The sequence below is a fragment of the Anguilla rostrata genome, chromosome 18 (assembly GCF_018555375.3).
Source record: "Anguilla rostrata isolate EN2019 chromosome 18, ASM1855537v3, whole genome shotgun sequence".
NCBI classification, from domain to species: domain Eukaryota; kingdom Metazoa; phylum Chordata; class Actinopteri; order Anguilliformes; family Anguillidae; genus Anguilla; species Anguilla rostrata.
This window is the reverse complement of record NC_057950.1, coordinates 23,812,383-23,829,779: the sequence shown is the minus strand read 5'-3', so window position 1 is coordinate 23,829,779 and position 17,397 is coordinate 23,812,383. Positions and strand designations below refer to the sequence as shown.

The 17,397-nt window shown below is 45.6% G+C and overlaps 2 protein-coding genes across 6 annotated transcripts in view; one reads left to right on the top strand and one right to left on the bottom strand.

Moving 5' to 3' along the window:
• The window catches only part of si:dkey-103j14.5 (isoaspartyl peptidase/L-asparaginase), a 236,651-nt gene that overhangs the window by 131,152 nt on the left and 88,102 nt on the right, over positions 1–17,397 (bottom strand). The window lies entirely within an intron of this gene.
• Positions 1–17,397, top strand: part of khdrbs2 (KH domain containing, RNA binding, signal transduction associated 2) — a 157,377-nt gene that overhangs the window by 64,011 nt on the left and 75,969 nt on the right. For all 5 annotated transcript variants that reach the window (XM_064317615.1, XM_064317613.1, XM_064317617.1 and 2 more), the window contains exon 3: positions 1,807–1,923. In XM_064317615.1, the coding sequence (XP_064173685.1) occupies positions 1,807–1,923 (117 nt within the window). The remainder of the gene's footprint in view (positions 1–1,806; positions 1,924–17,397) is intronic.

The following is a 17,397-nucleotide window of genomic DNA, read 5'->3' as shown; positions in this document are numbered from 1 at the left end:
GTTACAGCCCTGCGATGATTTAACCTGACACAGAGCTCGCATGTTTACGTATTTCACATGTGAAAAAGGCTTTGGACGCACGCGTCTTGCTGTTAAAAAATAAAATAAAATTTAAAAAAACCCTGGCTAGACGGAGACCGTCGATCACACACAGAGCAGCCATTCCTCCATACAATCCCAGTTTCTTCACCAGAGACCCGGGACATTTTACAATAGGCAGGCAAACTGCAGTAAAAAGTCAAAAAGTGGGCCAAAGCCGTTAATCGAATCCACTCTGGTGATGTGTGGCTGTTAAAGACTCTGTTCATCACCGTCTAGCCGCGACGTCAGTGAAGTGCGGGAAAGGGATCGGCGGGCCGGGCGGCTAGGCCTGTTGAAAGACTTCTTCACAGGAACAGATAAACTGCAGCTCTGAGGGAGGATTAAAAAGCGTCTCAGAAGGGAGAAGATGTACTTTTTTTTTTTCTTTTTTTGCTCGGAGATCCGGAAAAACTTCTCCATTTTTCATGTTGGGGAAATGTGACAAAGTGGGAGGGACTGTGCAAAAGGCAGATACTGGTGCTAAACGGGGAAAAAAAGAAAAATGAAAAACGCTTTTTAAAGCACAAAGCAAAAAATAAATAAATAAATAAAAGCTCCTCTACAGATAAATGGAATGCCAAGATAAGGATAAATACTGTGTCCGTAAGGCCGCTCTTGCTTGTGTGTGCTGGTGCACGTGTGTATTAGTCCTTCAGATTTCCCCATACATATTTCCAAGTGCATACAGCAGTCTACACTCTCTCTGTGGTCTGCAGAAGCTTGTTAAGGCTGGGTTCCAACAGCATCGCTTCATAGCTGGAGTATTTCACAGAATAAAAAGACAAAAAAAAGAGGAAAGAAAGAAGGTGATTGGCACGTCCCATTCAGAACCGCAGCCGCAGGTCTGCAGCGGCTGAGAGGTGTTACCGGGGGGGGGGGGGGGGGTGCTTGATGGCTCTCCGTCTGGATAGCGCTGTCTGATTTCCCTTAGGGAAGAAACTCATTATTTTCCGGTGTGATCCGGTATCCAACCCCCGGATGCCCCCGGCAGGACCGCAGTGGCCTCGGCATGTGTCGGGTTCCCTCCCCCAGGCTCCACCCTCCCCCCCTTTCCCCGCCCCCCCCGGCAGCGACGCGGCGTGGCACGGCACACGCCTGGCCGGGTCACTGAGCGGCAGAGTCACGCGCCCGTCACCGGGACCCGATATTGGGCTCAACGGCAAGGCGGTGCCTAGGAGGCCAGTGCGTGATGGTCTGCTTTGGGATGGGGGGTGTAGTGTCTAATAGGGGGACCTCAGCAGTGTAAGCCCTGGCTTTTGTGGAGGGGGAGCTGCTATTGGAAGCGTGAGCGATGGGCGCAGTAAAACCCACAGCTGTGTGCATGAGGTAAAGTGGGGCCCCAAGTCGCCATGGGTACGCCAGTGTTTGCTAAGAAAATGTAAAATTATTATTTTTTAATTAGTTATGCAAATGCCGAATCCAATTACCGACTGTACACAGGGGCTTGCTCGTAAACAACGGAATTGTGTGATGTTTTAATCAACAGTAGCAGATTTACTGATGAGAATGGGCTATTTAAATTAAAATGCACTCATTCATTAATTCATGAATGGAAGGGACTGACTAAATGTCAAGTGAAAATAACGACGTCCCACCAGCATTATCTGCGCGAAGCGCAGGGTCAATTAGAACGGTTTTGATGTTTTCCGTCTGGAGAGCGGTTTGCCGGAACGTTCCTCACGGTCTTCCTCTTCCTGTTTTTTTCATTCCTCCTCTTCCTCGCAGTTTAATTTTGTGGGGAAGCTCCTGGGGCCGAGGGGAAACTCCATGAAGAGGCTACAGGAGGAGACGGGCGCCAAGATGTCCATCCTGGGCAAGGGTTCGATGCGGGACAAAGGAAAGGTAGGTGCCGCCCAATTTCCCCCTCTTATCTGGCCAGACATCTCAACAACGGTTTAAAATTAATGCATAAAAAAAGAAAAACATTTATTTTGTTTTCCTTGCTACGAACACAAAACAAACACAAGCGCATTCCTGATACCTGTTATTATCTGGAAAAAAAAAACTAACTAAATTGAAGCATTCGGGCTGTGCAGTTTACCTTGAGGTCTGTTTTGGGTTCTTAATTGCAGGCAACCATACTTATAACAAATTAAATTCAAATGCAAAAAATTAATGCTGCTTTTTGTAAGACTGTAAAGGGTAGATCCGCTCAGAAACAACACTGAGAGCAGTGAATTATGTTAATTGTGCACTAGCTGCAACTGCTATAATCACCATATTAACACACAGCATAGAAAGCACCATTGAAACCACACCCAAATAGATAGTGCTGTTACTGGTACAAATGCACACATTCAAGTCACACTGGAAATGTCAAAAGAGAGAAAGAAGTCGCTAGTGCTCAGGAACTGCTAATCTTGGCAATACGGGAGAATGCTAACTTTCCAAGACTAAAATCAAGAAACTTAACTGCCATGAAAGGTCTCAGATATGGAACTCGATAACACATGATGTCAGTGCTGTATATCTGTTTGGACATGATTGAGTAGAGCAGTAAAGAAAAGATCTTAAGGGGAGGACCAAAGAAAAATGGTTTTCAGTTCAACTGCAAGGTTGTTGATAAAGTTAATGTAATATGAACACATTTTATTCAGTGTATTCAGAGTTAGCTAGAGTGAGTTCATGGTATAGAGACAGCAGAGTTGTGCACTGAGGGTTAATTAAAGTGGCTCACGGGCACCGTTTGAGGTACCTGCCCAATGCAGTGAAACTGACGGTTATCCCAGTCCATATTCTACTGTTACAATAGCTAACAGCCCTCAATTTAAACTGACCTCTTACAACAAGCCGGTCTTACAGGTGGAACGGGTGCCATGCTATCTCACCGAGACGATAATATGTCTCGACAGTCAGACGTTTTCTCTCCTCTGCAGAATTACGTTCACATTTGAGGTCGAGACTGGCATCAGTTGTCGAACCCCTTTTTTTTTTTTATAGAACTCAAAATGGGTCTCGTTGAAGTTACCTCCCAGTTCACCAATAAAATAAAAGGCTGCTTTCGCTGACACCTGTTCTTGATGCACAATCGCTGATTCAGTGACATCACTGGAAATGCGTCTGTCATTACACAGGGGATTACTTTTAATTTCCACACACACGTACTGGTGCACATATGATGACTGGAAAAGGAAGCAGATCACTTGCATGGCCAGCAAATGGACTTCTTCAATATCTCTTGCAGTAATTAATTTGCGTGGCAATATTTAAAGATGATTCATCTCAGTCTCTGTTGACACAGAGGGATGCCCTTTTATGGAAAGTCCACTTTCTTGTACGCCCGACGCGTTGGCGGAGTCTTTGTATCGCGACCATCACAGCTGCCGTGGCGGCTGGCAAGTTTCCACATGAGGTGAATTTGAAATGAACTGCACTTGATTATTGCCAGGTTCCAGGTAATCTGAAAACATTAGTTCTAATTTTTAAAGTTTTTATTTGTGATCATATTTGTGAATGAGCCACACCATGCGTTGAGCCCCATTTGCGTAATGATAATTTTGGCACCGAAATGCACAAAATTAACATGATATAGATGTGCTCAGACGGCCCGTGTCAGTATTTCCCTGGTAGAGCAGCAGCATGTACTTTTTTTGCCCACTGCGAGGGCTTTGAGAATCATATGCAGTTCTCTTCTGGTGCTTGTGATGGTTTTGCAGGCACACAAACATCATAGTCTATCTGGAGATTTCCCCAAAGACTGTCCAGTGAGGCAACGGGAGGGGGGGGGAGTATAATGTGGGGAACTGGCTTTTTGGAAAATAAAGAGAAATCATGTTTAGGAGCCTTTCTGTGGAAGAGTTCTGCCAGACTTTATTGCTTAATGCTCCCCTAGTTTCTAAGCTGGGGTTGCCATGTTGTCATTTTAACGGGGCAAGTTCTTAAGCTGGGGTTGCCATGTTGACATTTTAATGGGGTCTGTTTTTTAAGCTGGGGTTGCCATGTTGACATTTTAACGGGTTCCCAGGTTGCCGTAGGCCATTCATCCTGCCGACTCGGGGCATTCAGGGACAACCCCCCCCCATTTATCTCTGGCATGGAGGTCAATGTGGGCCCCCAAAATACAATTAACGTACAGAGGTGGCCCCCTGCCAGAGTAGGCAACATTGGTTCTTCCAGTGCCATAACACTCCTGCCGAGGCTGCCGGTAGCCACATTAGCATGGCTGCAGCGGGTGATTAGAGCCCTGTGGCCAGAGGGTGTGGAAGTGCAGGCCAGGGTGGAACTTTACGGCACTTGGAATACCTGCCAGACGTTAATGGGCCCAAGGCTGTTTGCCTAGCCACCGCCCGTCAGTGTTGTTTTCTGAGATTGCCCCGGTCTGGTCTTCTGGGTCTGGGCAGTCGCTCATTGCTCGAATGAGTGCGCTCATTCACTGTGAGTCAGAGACCTGTCTCGTTTTCCCACCCTGATTGGTGCAGCCCGTAACCGGCTCCCACAACACGCTTTTCCATGAGCCGGTGGCTATTTCACACGCTACAGACCAGACAGTATTTTTCAAATGCCTCTCATGTTTGAAAGTGTTGATATGAAGCGCTGAAAGTGCGCACATTATTCAAGCCAGCCACCCTATTTGTGAACATGATAGCTATCTCGCTTTCACCGGTACAGTACAACCTGCAAGCGAAATCGGCTCCGAATTCGCACGCAGACATTAAGCGATGCATTCTTGAAGTAAATCGCGGGGAGGACGTTTATCATCTCCTCCGCAATAACTCCCGTCTCTCTTTGTTCGGTGACACTGCCTTTCCTTGCGGACGGAAGAGACGTAGTTTATTTTATCCGTAGACCCAGTGTTCAAAGTGAAGGAATCGGAAGGTGAATGGATGGCGGCGCTTCCCTCCGGTGTAAACACGGCTAAAGAGATCCTTCTCTCTTCCGTCTGACAACACAGCCACGAAAACTGATAATCATTTCCCGCAAATAAATGCGCCGGCCTGTCTATCCCTCACAGCTAATTTCAGCGGAGTCAAAACAGCGTGCCGCTCGAACACAAAGGACCCTGCGATTTAGCACAGTGGGCTTAGAGGAGGCCGCTCTCCCCCCTCGGCCCGCGTTGTTAGGATGATGAAAACGATGCTCCCTGCCTAACAAGAGGAGAGAGAAAAAGGCACGGAAGAAATTACATTCTTTCAACGACAGCTGAGGGATTTCGGCTGAACATTAAGCATTTGTTCTCGGTCTCAGTCATTTTTATAAATCAGCCGCAGTGTTTGCATAATAAAGCCATCAAGTCCTGCTCAGATCTCTGTTTCGCAAAACAAGTGCGTGTGGCATTTAAGCGTCTGGGTAGAGTACTCTTTTTGGCATCGGTTAGGCTAATGCAGATAATCTTTAATTTACAAAAAATATTTAATACCCGATAGGATGACAAAGTTTCTCACTTTAACGTGAACAGTAAAACCAGTCATGCATAGACAAACAGGAGGTTTACGAACACAAACACCAGCTGTAATGGATAAAAAGCTTCACAGACAGTATCTCAGAGATACATCACACGGATATGTAAAATATTGACATGTTTAAAGGTTGATGACGTGTGCATTCCTCAAACAGGCCAGTATTGATCCGGAGGGTACACTACTACGCACCGCTGAGCCAGGAGCACGCAGGCAGCCAATCACGCCCAACTGCCGTCTGGAGAAAAATGCCACGCCCGCGGCCGCGAAGCGGGAGCGTAAAATACCGCCAGACAACGCTCAGCAGGAGCGGTTTCGGGATACGGCGCGCAGGAAATGCATAGCGCGCAATAACGAGAGGAAACTACAGCTTCCTGCACAGACAGGAAATGCATCACTAGCAGCGGGAAGGCTAGGGAAAAGCAGCTAGCGCTAGCCTGGTGGTGGGGCCAGTACAAACTGAGTTCAGCAGTCATACTGGCCTGACTGCCATCGTGTGAATTAAGCCTCATGAAAACAGTCTAAGTAAGAGAAAACTAAAGGCAAACAAAGATTATCAACTTAAGTGATGCTTTTGATGCAACGTATTGGCGCAGACAATGTTGGTATTTCAACAAGATATTGCGTCTGACTGGTCCGTTGGGGATGAATATCGTGTTCAAACTTTTAAGAAATAAAAAAATCAAAGTAGGACAAGTGCATCACTGACTTTGAAAGGAAGTACCACATACGGTATTTTGAAAAGGTTCAATTTTTCTATGGGGAAAAAGATTTACCAAACTCTGTCAAATATCTAGTCATCCCTTTTACGGACATTCATTTATAATTTGAATAATTTCAGTTGGAGGTTGGTTACCCAATGTAACCAGCATCTCAGTGAAAAAATCTAAAAATGAAAATGATTTATTGTCTTACCCACTAAACTGGCTTTGTCCAGACATCAGGTATCGGTCCAGTTTCTATAGATTGCATGATTATTTTTATTAGTGGATTATTAATTAACTGATCCGTCAGACACTTGAATATATTCCACAAAGGTCTTCTGACCCATCTTCAGTTTTCCCACTAATTTAAATATCCTCTCAAACTTCCCAAAATCCAAGAACTGGAATCCAACTGGGTACATCTCTTCATCCTCTTCCAACTCTGTGTCAATCTTAAGCACTTTTTAAATAATTTACAAGAAAATGTTAAAAATGGAGCATGCGTTTATGTACAAGCATGTGGCTGCTTTACAATTTATTTATTCATCACTTTCGTACACAGGCTCTACTCTTACTCATTGTAGTAGTTGTTCTTAATTTTGTGATGAATTCACACGCTAGAATTTGAAGATAACTAATTGGATTTATACCTCTTACCATTCACAGGTGTGCACTGTGGAAGCTTGTACCTGCTTTGACTTGCCTGCATACATGAGTGGTCATTTCGCTGTGTTTATTTGACCCCAGTGGCTCAATTACACTGGTATCGCACATGATTTCACAAATGTTGTTAAATTAGGCTGAGGCATTAATTTTCTCTTGTGTGGGAGGCAGTGACAAACCGCACTGAAAACAATTATTTTCAACACCGTATATGTTCAACAGTGGGCAAATGAATACCACATTATTAATGTCCTTGCCGGCAAACCTTTTTGATGCATCATAGAAGTGTCACAGTCTCATATTTTTAGGCAGTCATTTGATCTGAGGGAGGCTATTGCATATTTCTGCATTAAAGCCCTTCGCATTCTCAGGCGATACATTAATCCAAATAGCCTCGCTTGATTTATGGGGCGAGTTCTTGCGATTCCGCGAACGTTTAGGCGCAGTTTCAGGCCGGGCCGTTCCCCTGCTTCATTCGTTCTGTCGTTTACGACCCGACCGGATCGGACCCGGCCCCCTTTTCATCGTTCCGATTTTCGTGTTGTAACCGCTCCGTTCGACACACGGGATTTTTTTTTTTACCTCCGTTCTCTCAGAGTCGAAGGCGTCATCCAACATTCCAGCCGCGTGGCGATAACCTCGCGCTTTAACATTCTCCGTCCGTCGTCCGCCCCGAATAAAGACGAACGGGAACAAAAGGAGAAGAAGGAAAAAGTTCAGCGGATGAAAAATACGGTCGGTGAAAAAGCCGGTCTGGCGCTTTGAAACTGCCGATGCCCTTGTAGTAGAATTATCATTCTACGCCCTTCAGCTCCACCGGTACAAAATGTGCTCAAGCACTAGTGGCCCACTCTTGACTCTTGACTTCTCGTTATATTCGTGACAGTGCTATGGCTAGTTTTCATCTGTGTCATCATTATCTGGCTCTAGAAAAAGGGAGATGTCACTTACAACATGTCCATGTGCTAAATGGTTACTTCGGAAATTGTATTTGCTTGTGGTTAATTTATTTAATCCTCAGAAATATTGCATCTTGCCTTCCAGTCATAAACTGTTTGACACCGCATTCAGCTTTATTGCATTTGCTTTATATCTTTTGTGAAAAGCAACCACAGTAATTTTGAATCTCTCTCAGCGCTGCTGCACGGTTAAAATATACAATTTCATTTGCTCTCGAATTTGTCCGATTTGCAGAATTTGATCCAAGGTGTGCTGCAGAACTTCAGGGACAGGTCCAAAAACTCTTTGACTGGATTATTAAGAAGGAGCAAGAATACATTTGCATACATTACTTTGGAACAAGGAAATATCACGGTGCGGTATAACTCCAAATCATATAATGATGAGGACTTCACACGTGCAACATGTGTGTGTGTCAGCTCAAGGTGAACGTGAGGAAGTGCATACATTTCCACTTGTAATTAGTGTTGGGGCCTGAGACTGGCTCTTGTTAAAGTCCTGTAATAAATTCAGATTGATTTCTACTGAGATTACCGTTCTATGTCTGAAGAATATATAATAAGAACAAGCGATTATTTTCATACCAGGATTATGAATAGAACAAAAAAAAAAAACTGCTGGAATTCAGTGAGTAGCACTTCCTGTGTTCCCGTTCAAAAGCATTATGGGAAAATTAGCCAACGTCGTGAGAGACTGCTTGCTCTGATGTGAAGAATAGCTTAATTTCAGGAAACCGGCAAAAAAACAGGCCATAAACGACTCTGTAAATATACAGTGTGCGAATGCTCAGCCAAGTCTACATGTCTGAGCTGCGCATATTTATTCCAGAGCACAAACAAAAAAGTTCATCCGTCGTGCCCAAAGGCATTTGAGCAAAAAGCCTATTTATGGCTTATGCTGATAATAATGATTAGGAACCTGGAGACAGCCCTGTGTGATTTTAAAGAGCTTCCTGCATCCGAAGCAGTTTTTAAATCTGAACAAGCTGCATAATTTATGTGGAAATTCTTGAGGAAGCATTTTTTGAAATGTAACGTTCAGTTTCAGATTCCTGTACCCTGTTCAAAACTGAATGTGCCACTAATTTAAGCATTAACTCCAAGCAGAACACTGTACAAGGACTGCATGATCTAATGGCATGGCATGCATGCTTGTAGCCATGCATCCATGCATGTGTGCATCCATACACAGTATGTACCCTTTTATGTCTGTACGTATGCATGCATCATTTTATATATGTATGTAAGTATGTATGCATGTATGTATGTATTAGGGCTGTCAACTTTGGCATGAAATTGAGCATGAATTAACTTAAAATTGCTATGAACTCAAATATATATTTGAATATAGTTTGCATTAATACTGTATGCATATTGGTGGATGCTATATGCATAATGATATGCAGCGATGCTCCCTCTAATCTGCTATAGGCCGAAGGGTTACTGTCCACAAGGGTGAAGTGTAACACAATAGGACAATGACAACATTGTTCAAAATGTAATGCTTTTTAGATGCACATAATGCAGCAGAGAAGGTCCTGGGTTCGAATCTGGACTGGGCCTTTCTGTGTGGAGTTTGCATGTTCTCCTCGTGTCCGCATGGGTTTCGTCCAGGTACTCCGGTTTCCTCACACAGTCCAAAGACATGCAGGTTAGGCTAATTGGAGACTCTATATTGCCCAAAGGTAATTCTGAGTGAATGGTGTGTGTGTGCCCTGCGATAGGTTGGCGGCCTGTTGAGAGTGTGTTCCTGCCTCTGGCCCAGTGCATGCTGGGATAGGCTCCAGCATCCCCCCTGTCCAGGATAAGTGGGTATAAATAACAGATGGATGAATTATGCAGCAGTAAATTCTCAACCAACAAATCTGACCGAAAGTTTCAACAAATGACACCAACAAACAAGTTGTCATGATATACCTGGCATTCACTGAAATTTAGCTTTTTGTTTTCAGTAGTTTTTAATATTTGTTTTTGCACACGTAAATACTACTGGGCTTATAAATGATATACTGGGCTTGATGCCTGGTGATGTTGGTACAGGTCACTCATGTTTTTCACAGTTTTAGTAGAGAGAAGTTGAATTTTTGAGGAAAGCAGTTTTTTTATTATTTTATTTGGTACTTTCCCATAACAGATTAGAAATGTAAATTTACTTGCTTTCAGTTCATTATTCTTTAATTAACCATTTCTCATGTTGGTTTATATTGGGTTTATATTTGCCTGCTAATTAACTTTGCTCCTGTTGGGTTTTCTAAATGACCACAATTGAAACGGTGTAATGGGTTTCGACACCCAGGAGCTATTCCACTGGATGTTAGGGACTATGTAGGTGTCAGTACAAGAACTGAATTATACTTTCAGTAGGAAAGCCAGACACATTGGGTTTGCCTTTTCCACTTAGCATTAATTCAAAATATAAACTATATTCATAAAGCAAGAAAGACTAGAATATTGCATTAGGAGAGAAAGTGTGGTGTGCAGCATGCACTGGTGAGTTTATGGGGGTATTGGGGGAAGGTTTTACTGAAGGTACTGAATCTCCAGGGGCTCTAGCTCTGGCCTTCAGCCATCCAGCCCTTCAACGTGCTGTATTTCAAACGGTAAATGTGAAATAAGTGCTGGAAAGAAGTGGGTCTCAGCAAAAAAAAAAAAAAAAAAGAAGCAGAAGGAAAAACACATTAATCACCAGCAGTTATGTTCATGCTAATTGAAAGCACCTTACATTTCAGAATTAAAATTAGAGTGCATGTTTCTGTACGTTAAATTATTTATTTGCATAGCAGATAACATTGTCCAGGCCAATTATATCACTTATATTTTACGTAGTATACATTTGCTGCTGTTACAGGATGTAACAGCAGCAGCGCTGAACTGTGAAGAGGAGTCAATTCCATTTCAATTCAGTCGATTCATGAAGTGAACTAGAATTCAATTCACTGATTGAAAAATGCCTGTTATGTTCAATAGAGATAGATAGGGAACTGAAAGGGAATTGACTAGAGCACTGTGCAGCAGTTACCCATCCTGAAATTCACAATAAATGTTCATCCGATGCCCGACACCCCAGACCTCCATTTTCACTTGCTTTCAAAGACTAGTCACGCCATAGGATGCAACTGAAATTCTATGGTATCACTGCATTTCCAGGGATCTGAGATTCATATGTCCCTACACGTGAACAACTAGTATTGGCTGGTCAGAATCCCATCTGCATGGAGTTTGCATGTTCTCTCCGTGTTCGTGTAGGTTTCCTCCCACAGTCCAAAGACATATAGCCCAGGGACTACAGAATGTTAGCTGGCCTGGCTAACTCCCTGGCACATTCACAGAACTGTAATTAGTGTTCATTGTCCCTGTAAAATTAACTAATAAATTAAACTAAAGAGAACAGAATGATGCTTTGAACACTGATACCAGGATGTATTTTCAACTTCGCACAGTTATTAATTAACTCGCTGATTAGTGCTCAAAATAGACACAGAAACCCTTGGAGTGTTCTAGAGCAGGCTTGACAGATATGCTCCAAAATATGGGCAAAATTACTTGGTAGGTGGATTAAACTGCCTTTTTTGTATTGTATGAACCTTTTATCACATACATTTCTGCACATTGGAATTTCCATTAGTATATGAAGGCACTCCCCATCGCTGCTCATCTTGGATAATTCGAGAAGAGTGCAGACTAACGGGGAACGGGGAGGGGCTTGGGGGAGCGGGGAGGGGCTTGGGGGACGAGGGAGGGGCTGGGAGAGAGGGTGAGAGGGACTCGGGATGGGACGGGGAGGGGGCTTGGGAGGCGGAGGGAGGCTGGGGGCGGAGGGGCTGGAGATGGGGGCTTGGTGCGGGGAGGGAGGTTTGGAGGATGGGGGGCTTGGGGGACGGGAGGGGCTTGGGGGAGGGAGGGGCTGGCGGGTTTGGGGACGGGGAGGGGCTGGGAGGCGGGAGGGGCTTGGGGGACGGGGAGGTGCTTGGGAGGCGGGGAGGGGCTTGGGGGAGGAGGAGGGATCAGCCCTTGCATCTGGCTGTCAGGAGGTAGGCAGGACCCAGAGTCTGTAGTGCTGTTCCAGCTTCCACACTCTGCTGCCTGTGTTATTGCACGCTCCACAGAGCCTCTGGGCCAGCTGCACTCCAGCAGGTCTCCATCCTGAACAGCCAGCTTTTCTTTTCCAGGTCTCAGAACCGAATTATCGCACACCGCGATGCACCCCTGGGAAGGACTGAATTGTCAGACACAGGCAGATACAGTTGATCTGGTATGGACCGGAATACTGATTCTGGCTTAGAGAGAGAGCAGACATGGAAGCATGTAGGGCACCAAATAGCAAAGGGGGGAGGGGGGGGAGGGGGGGGAGGGGGAAACTAAGTCCAAAGAATGTTTTCCTGTGAGATTCCCATCTCTGTCTCTGCCTCTCTCTCTTTCTTTCTTTTCACTTCTCTCAATCTCAGCCTCATACTGAGAAAAGAGGCACACTTTTCACACCTGACTTGATTTGGTGAAGCATCCCAGGTGCTTGGGCCCAATTAACCGGGAGGCGTGGCCCCATATGAGCCCGCCTCCCTCCCTCAGAACGAGCTCAGCCATATGGCAGTGCTAATGAACGTTTCCATCTTTGGAAAAAGTGTACCTGCGGCTTTTATGTTTTTACAAATAAAAGAATGAGAGAATTAAATAAATACATATAAAATGATGCACATAAAAAAGCATCCAAAATCTACACATTTTGGATACTTTTTATACCTGGAAATGTTTTCTAGTACAGCATCTGAAATCCTGAGGGAGAGATGACTACAGTGCATTTTTGGTGTGTTTTAATTGCTCGCAATGACAAACTGGGTCAGGGAGGATTCTCCTGAGCAGAGGGAAAAGCTAGCAGCTAGCAGCCAGGGCTCCAGCGCTCCTCTGGGCTCCAGTGCAGCTTTGCATTGTGGGACGCCTGTTCCTTTGTCACCGCGCTGAGGCACGCGGCCGTCACTCAGGTGCAGTGCCCACACAGGAGCCTTTTGTCTTGTCCGGGCTTTGAGCAAGAACCTTTTCAAGAAGTCAGCCTGTCTTACAGCCGTGATTTCAAAAACCTCAAAAATTCAGAACTGCTTCGCCCATTTATTATTTTACATCTGGGTGGAAAATGGGCACAATTAATAACATTACAGATTTCTTTTATTTAAAGATCTACGCAAATACGAGTTATTTAAATGCATGACATCATTTCAGTTGACTCACGGTTCTCAGTTACTCTGTTTTGCCGATGTGACACGTTTGCACGTCTCCTAGCCGTATTAAAAGCCGGCGACGATTAGCCGGCGGTGTTTTCACGCACGGGTATCTCTGTTTCCCGGTTCAGCTCGGCGCGCGATCCGTTCCCCTCTCGTTCCCCCGCGCTCCGGCGTTGTTTACGACGTCCGCGCGGAGCGAAGGAAGGACCCCCCGGGGGACCCGTCATTTTGTCATTTTCCAAACGGAACCGCGCCGCACTCGGGCTGAACCGCTTCACCGCCTTCTGAAACTCAGCCTTAAAGACGGGCCCCGGCCTTAGAACAATGGAGCCTTCTTTTGCTTACGGATTGACATGAAAGGAAATTTCGGGCTCTCAGACATGATAGGGAACGAGCGTTCCAGCGTTTTAAGTGCTCTTCCTCGCGGGAGGCTCGGCTGGCGGGCTTTCAGATGACTCTGCTGCCGCAGCTGTCCTCCGCTGACGTCACCGGCGAAATCCGGCTCTGACGAGGAGGGCCGCTTGAACTTGGAGGGGAGCTACCTCGTGCCGACGCGCACGCACACAGACACACGCACGCACACAGACACACACACACAGACACACGCACGCGTACGCACACACACACACACACACACACGCACGCGTACGCACACACACACACGCGCACGCACGCAGACACAGGCACACGTACGCACACAGACACACACACACAGACACACGCACGCGCACGCACACAGACACACACACACAGACACACGCACGCGCACGCACACAGACACACATACACACGCACGCGCACGCACACAGACACACGCACACGTACGCACACAGACACACACACACAGACACACGCACGCGCACGCACACAGACGCACACACAGACACACACACACAGACACACGCACGCGCACGCACACAGACACACGCACACGTACGCACACAGGCAGACACACACACACGTACGCACACAGGCAGACCCACACACACACACACACCGCACACAGACACACGTACGCACACAAGCAGATCCACACGCACGCACACAGGCAGACCCGCACACACACCACACGCACGTATGCACACGTACACACACGCGTACGCACACCTACACACACACCACACACACGTACGCATGCGTACGCACACAGGCAGACCCACACACACACACACACACACGTACGTACGTACGCACACACACCACACACACGTACGCACTCGTACACACTATAAAACTGAAACGAATATCAAAAACTCTAGAAACTTGACTGTCCTTTTAAGATTAAGATCAACCAGCAAATATCTTTATATTCTACTTCAGACTATTTTCTCTTGCCGTTTCAGGCAAAATGCCCCGCAGTCATAAAATCTAAGCCAGCAAACACTTTCGCTTCAGAGAAAAGCACAAAGGCTTCCTTTGTTGTCTCTGCCCGACTCTCGCTGCATTGCTCAGGCTACCTCTCAGAGCTCCGCGTCGAAATTTCTCCCCGACGTACTTATCCGTATCCGTCCCCGTTCCTCGCTGCTCCGAATGTCAGCCGGGCCCGGACACAGAGCCCCGCCTCTGCGGCACATCGGAGGGCGCGTGAAAACGACGTTCGTCTTCGGGAAACGCGAAGTCGCGCGCGAGAAATCATCGGGTTTCCACACAGGGATGTCGCTCGCCTTCGATTCACGGCAACGGGTCGTTTTGTTTCTGAAAGAGCCCATTTCATAGCCTCTTACGACACGATGCTGTTAGGAGCTGTGCTAACTTTAATAGTTCAAGCGGATAGGATGTCTGTCCCTGACTTGTAGTCGCTCCAATGACCATGATATGCACTTTCGCACGTCGCTTTGGATAAAAGCATCTGCTAAATAAATGTAATGTAATGTAATGACGACAAATTTGACGCACTCCGACCGCTGTTCCTCTCTGCCAAGGCAGTTGGTTTGCGTTCTGCCACGTTAAATAATTTTGCAGTTTTTGTGATTTGTGGTCCTGCGGTTCTTTGGAGCTCTTAGTTATTTGCCTCGTGCTGCTTTGGAAACTCACAGATCAAAATGCGGATGGTCAGACCTCTACTGTCGCTGACAAACCGCTTATTGGCATTCGACTTAATGACTCAAATGCCAATGCCAGTGTCGCTGCCTTTGAAATTGTGATTTACTTCAAAGTTAAGGCTGTTTCAGTAACATTGTCCAACCCCTGTGTGTGTGCGTGTGTGTGTGTGTGTGTGTGTGTGTGTGTGTGCATAATATATACAGTGTAGCAGGGCTGCCAGGTGAAATCATCGGCCTGGGGCAATGTTATATTATTATATTACACTATGCCAGGGCCGAGGGCAATAACATTTAGCACAAGTTCACAAACCATTGCCCCCCACTGCCCCCACCCCCGCCCCCCACTCCTCAGAGAAGATCAAAATTATCCGAGCAGCGACACAGATTTTGTTGTTTTGGCTCTGTAGTTCCAGCACATTGGATTCGAGATGGAACAATGAATATGAGGTGCGGACTGTCAGCTTTAATTTGAGGGTATTTCAATCCACATCGGGTGATCCGTGCAGGAATTACAGCCCTTTTTATACATAGCGTCCCATTTTACGGGACCAAAAGTAATTGGATGAATTAATATAATCTGTAAGTTGTCATATTTGGTAGTTGGTTGCAAAGATGAAGCACCATGTAATGAGTTTGGTAACATTTGGTTTTGGTCTGAGCGGATAAGATGTTTATGTACGCTTCAGAATTCATTCTGCTGCTGCTGCCGTCAGTAGTCATGTCATCAATGAAGACAAGTGAGCCAGTTCCAGTGGCAGCCATACATGCCCAAACCATAACACCCCCACTAACATGTTTCACATTTGAGGGGGGGGGGGAATCTTTGGATCATGAGCTTTTCTCCACACTTTTCCCTTTCCTTCTTTTCACTTTGGTACAGGTTAATACTCATCTCATGTGTCTGCAAGAGTTTGTTCCAGAAAGCTCGTTTTTCATGTAGTTTTCGGCAAACTCTTACCTGAGTGTTCTGTTCTTGAGGTTCACCAGTATATTTCATCTTGTGGCGAACCCTCTGAGGTTATGCTGGTGCAGGCTTCTCTTTATTTTTGTCTTTGATACAGCTGCGGCTACATCCTGAAGAGTGCTCTTGATCTGTTCAACAGTTTAAAAGCGGCCTTTCTTCAATAATTGAAAGTATTGGTCATCCGCTACAGTGACCTTTCGTGGTCTACCAGGTCATTATTGCAGAGCTCACCAGTGAATATTTGCTTCTCAATGTACCAAACAGTTGAACAGCACCGCAAGGGATTCCTGTAGCACTAGACTGTACTGTTGAAAAGCAGAAGTAAATTAGTGCAACTGTTAATGCAAGTTCCATGCCTGAATATGAACGAGATGCTGGCAAGAACGTCAGCAAAATAGCTGTAGCCAAGTTCCAAGAATCAGTTGTTTGTGTGTGTGTGGGTATGCACGTGTACATGTGTGTGTGCTTGTGCATGCGAGCATGCATGCATATGTGTGTGTGTGTGTAGGACGGAGTGTGGCACAGTGGGTAAGGAACTGCGCTTGTAACCGAAAGGTCGCAGGTTCGATTCCCGGGTAAGGACACTGCCGTTGTTCCCTTGAGCAAGGTACTTAACCTGCATTGCTTCAGTATATATCCAGCTGTATAAATGGATACAATGTAAAGTGCTATGTAAAAAGTTGTGTAAGTTGCTCTGGATAAGAGCGTCTGCTAAATGCCTGTAATGTAATGTAATGTAATGTAATGTGTGTGTGTGTGTGTATGCGTGTTAGTGTGTGTGTGTGCAACATTGAGTTGCTCAATAAACCAGATACCCATTCCGAAAATCCATGCACGTGTACATGTGTGTGCGTGCGTGTGTGTGTGTATGTGTGTGTGTGTGTGTGTGTGTGTATGTGTGTGTATGTGTGTGTGTGTGTGTGTGTGTGTGCTTGCATGCATCTGTGTGTGTGTGTGTGTGCAACATTGAGTTGCGCCATAAACCTGAGAACCGTTCCGAAAATCCATGCACTGTAAAAAAATAAAAATAAAATAAAATCCTAGGGGAAACACTGCAACAGCAACAGACTCCAAATGCCAATTCCACGCATGGAATTGACTCTGGACCTTTTATTAGCTTCCCTGTGCGTGAACTAATGAGGCCACAACACACAGCTAACCGAGAAACAGCTGAGCAGCCATTTGTCCAGTTACTTAGGATGCCCCAAAATGGCGAGACTTTGTATACAAAGGGCTGCAATGCCCAATGTGGTTCACCCATTGTGCTGCTGTACAGTACCAAAACAACAAAAATTGTGTCACTGTCCAAATACGTATGGATTGCACTGTGTGTGTATATATGTCATCAAATTATCAGCTTTTATTAAAGGATATT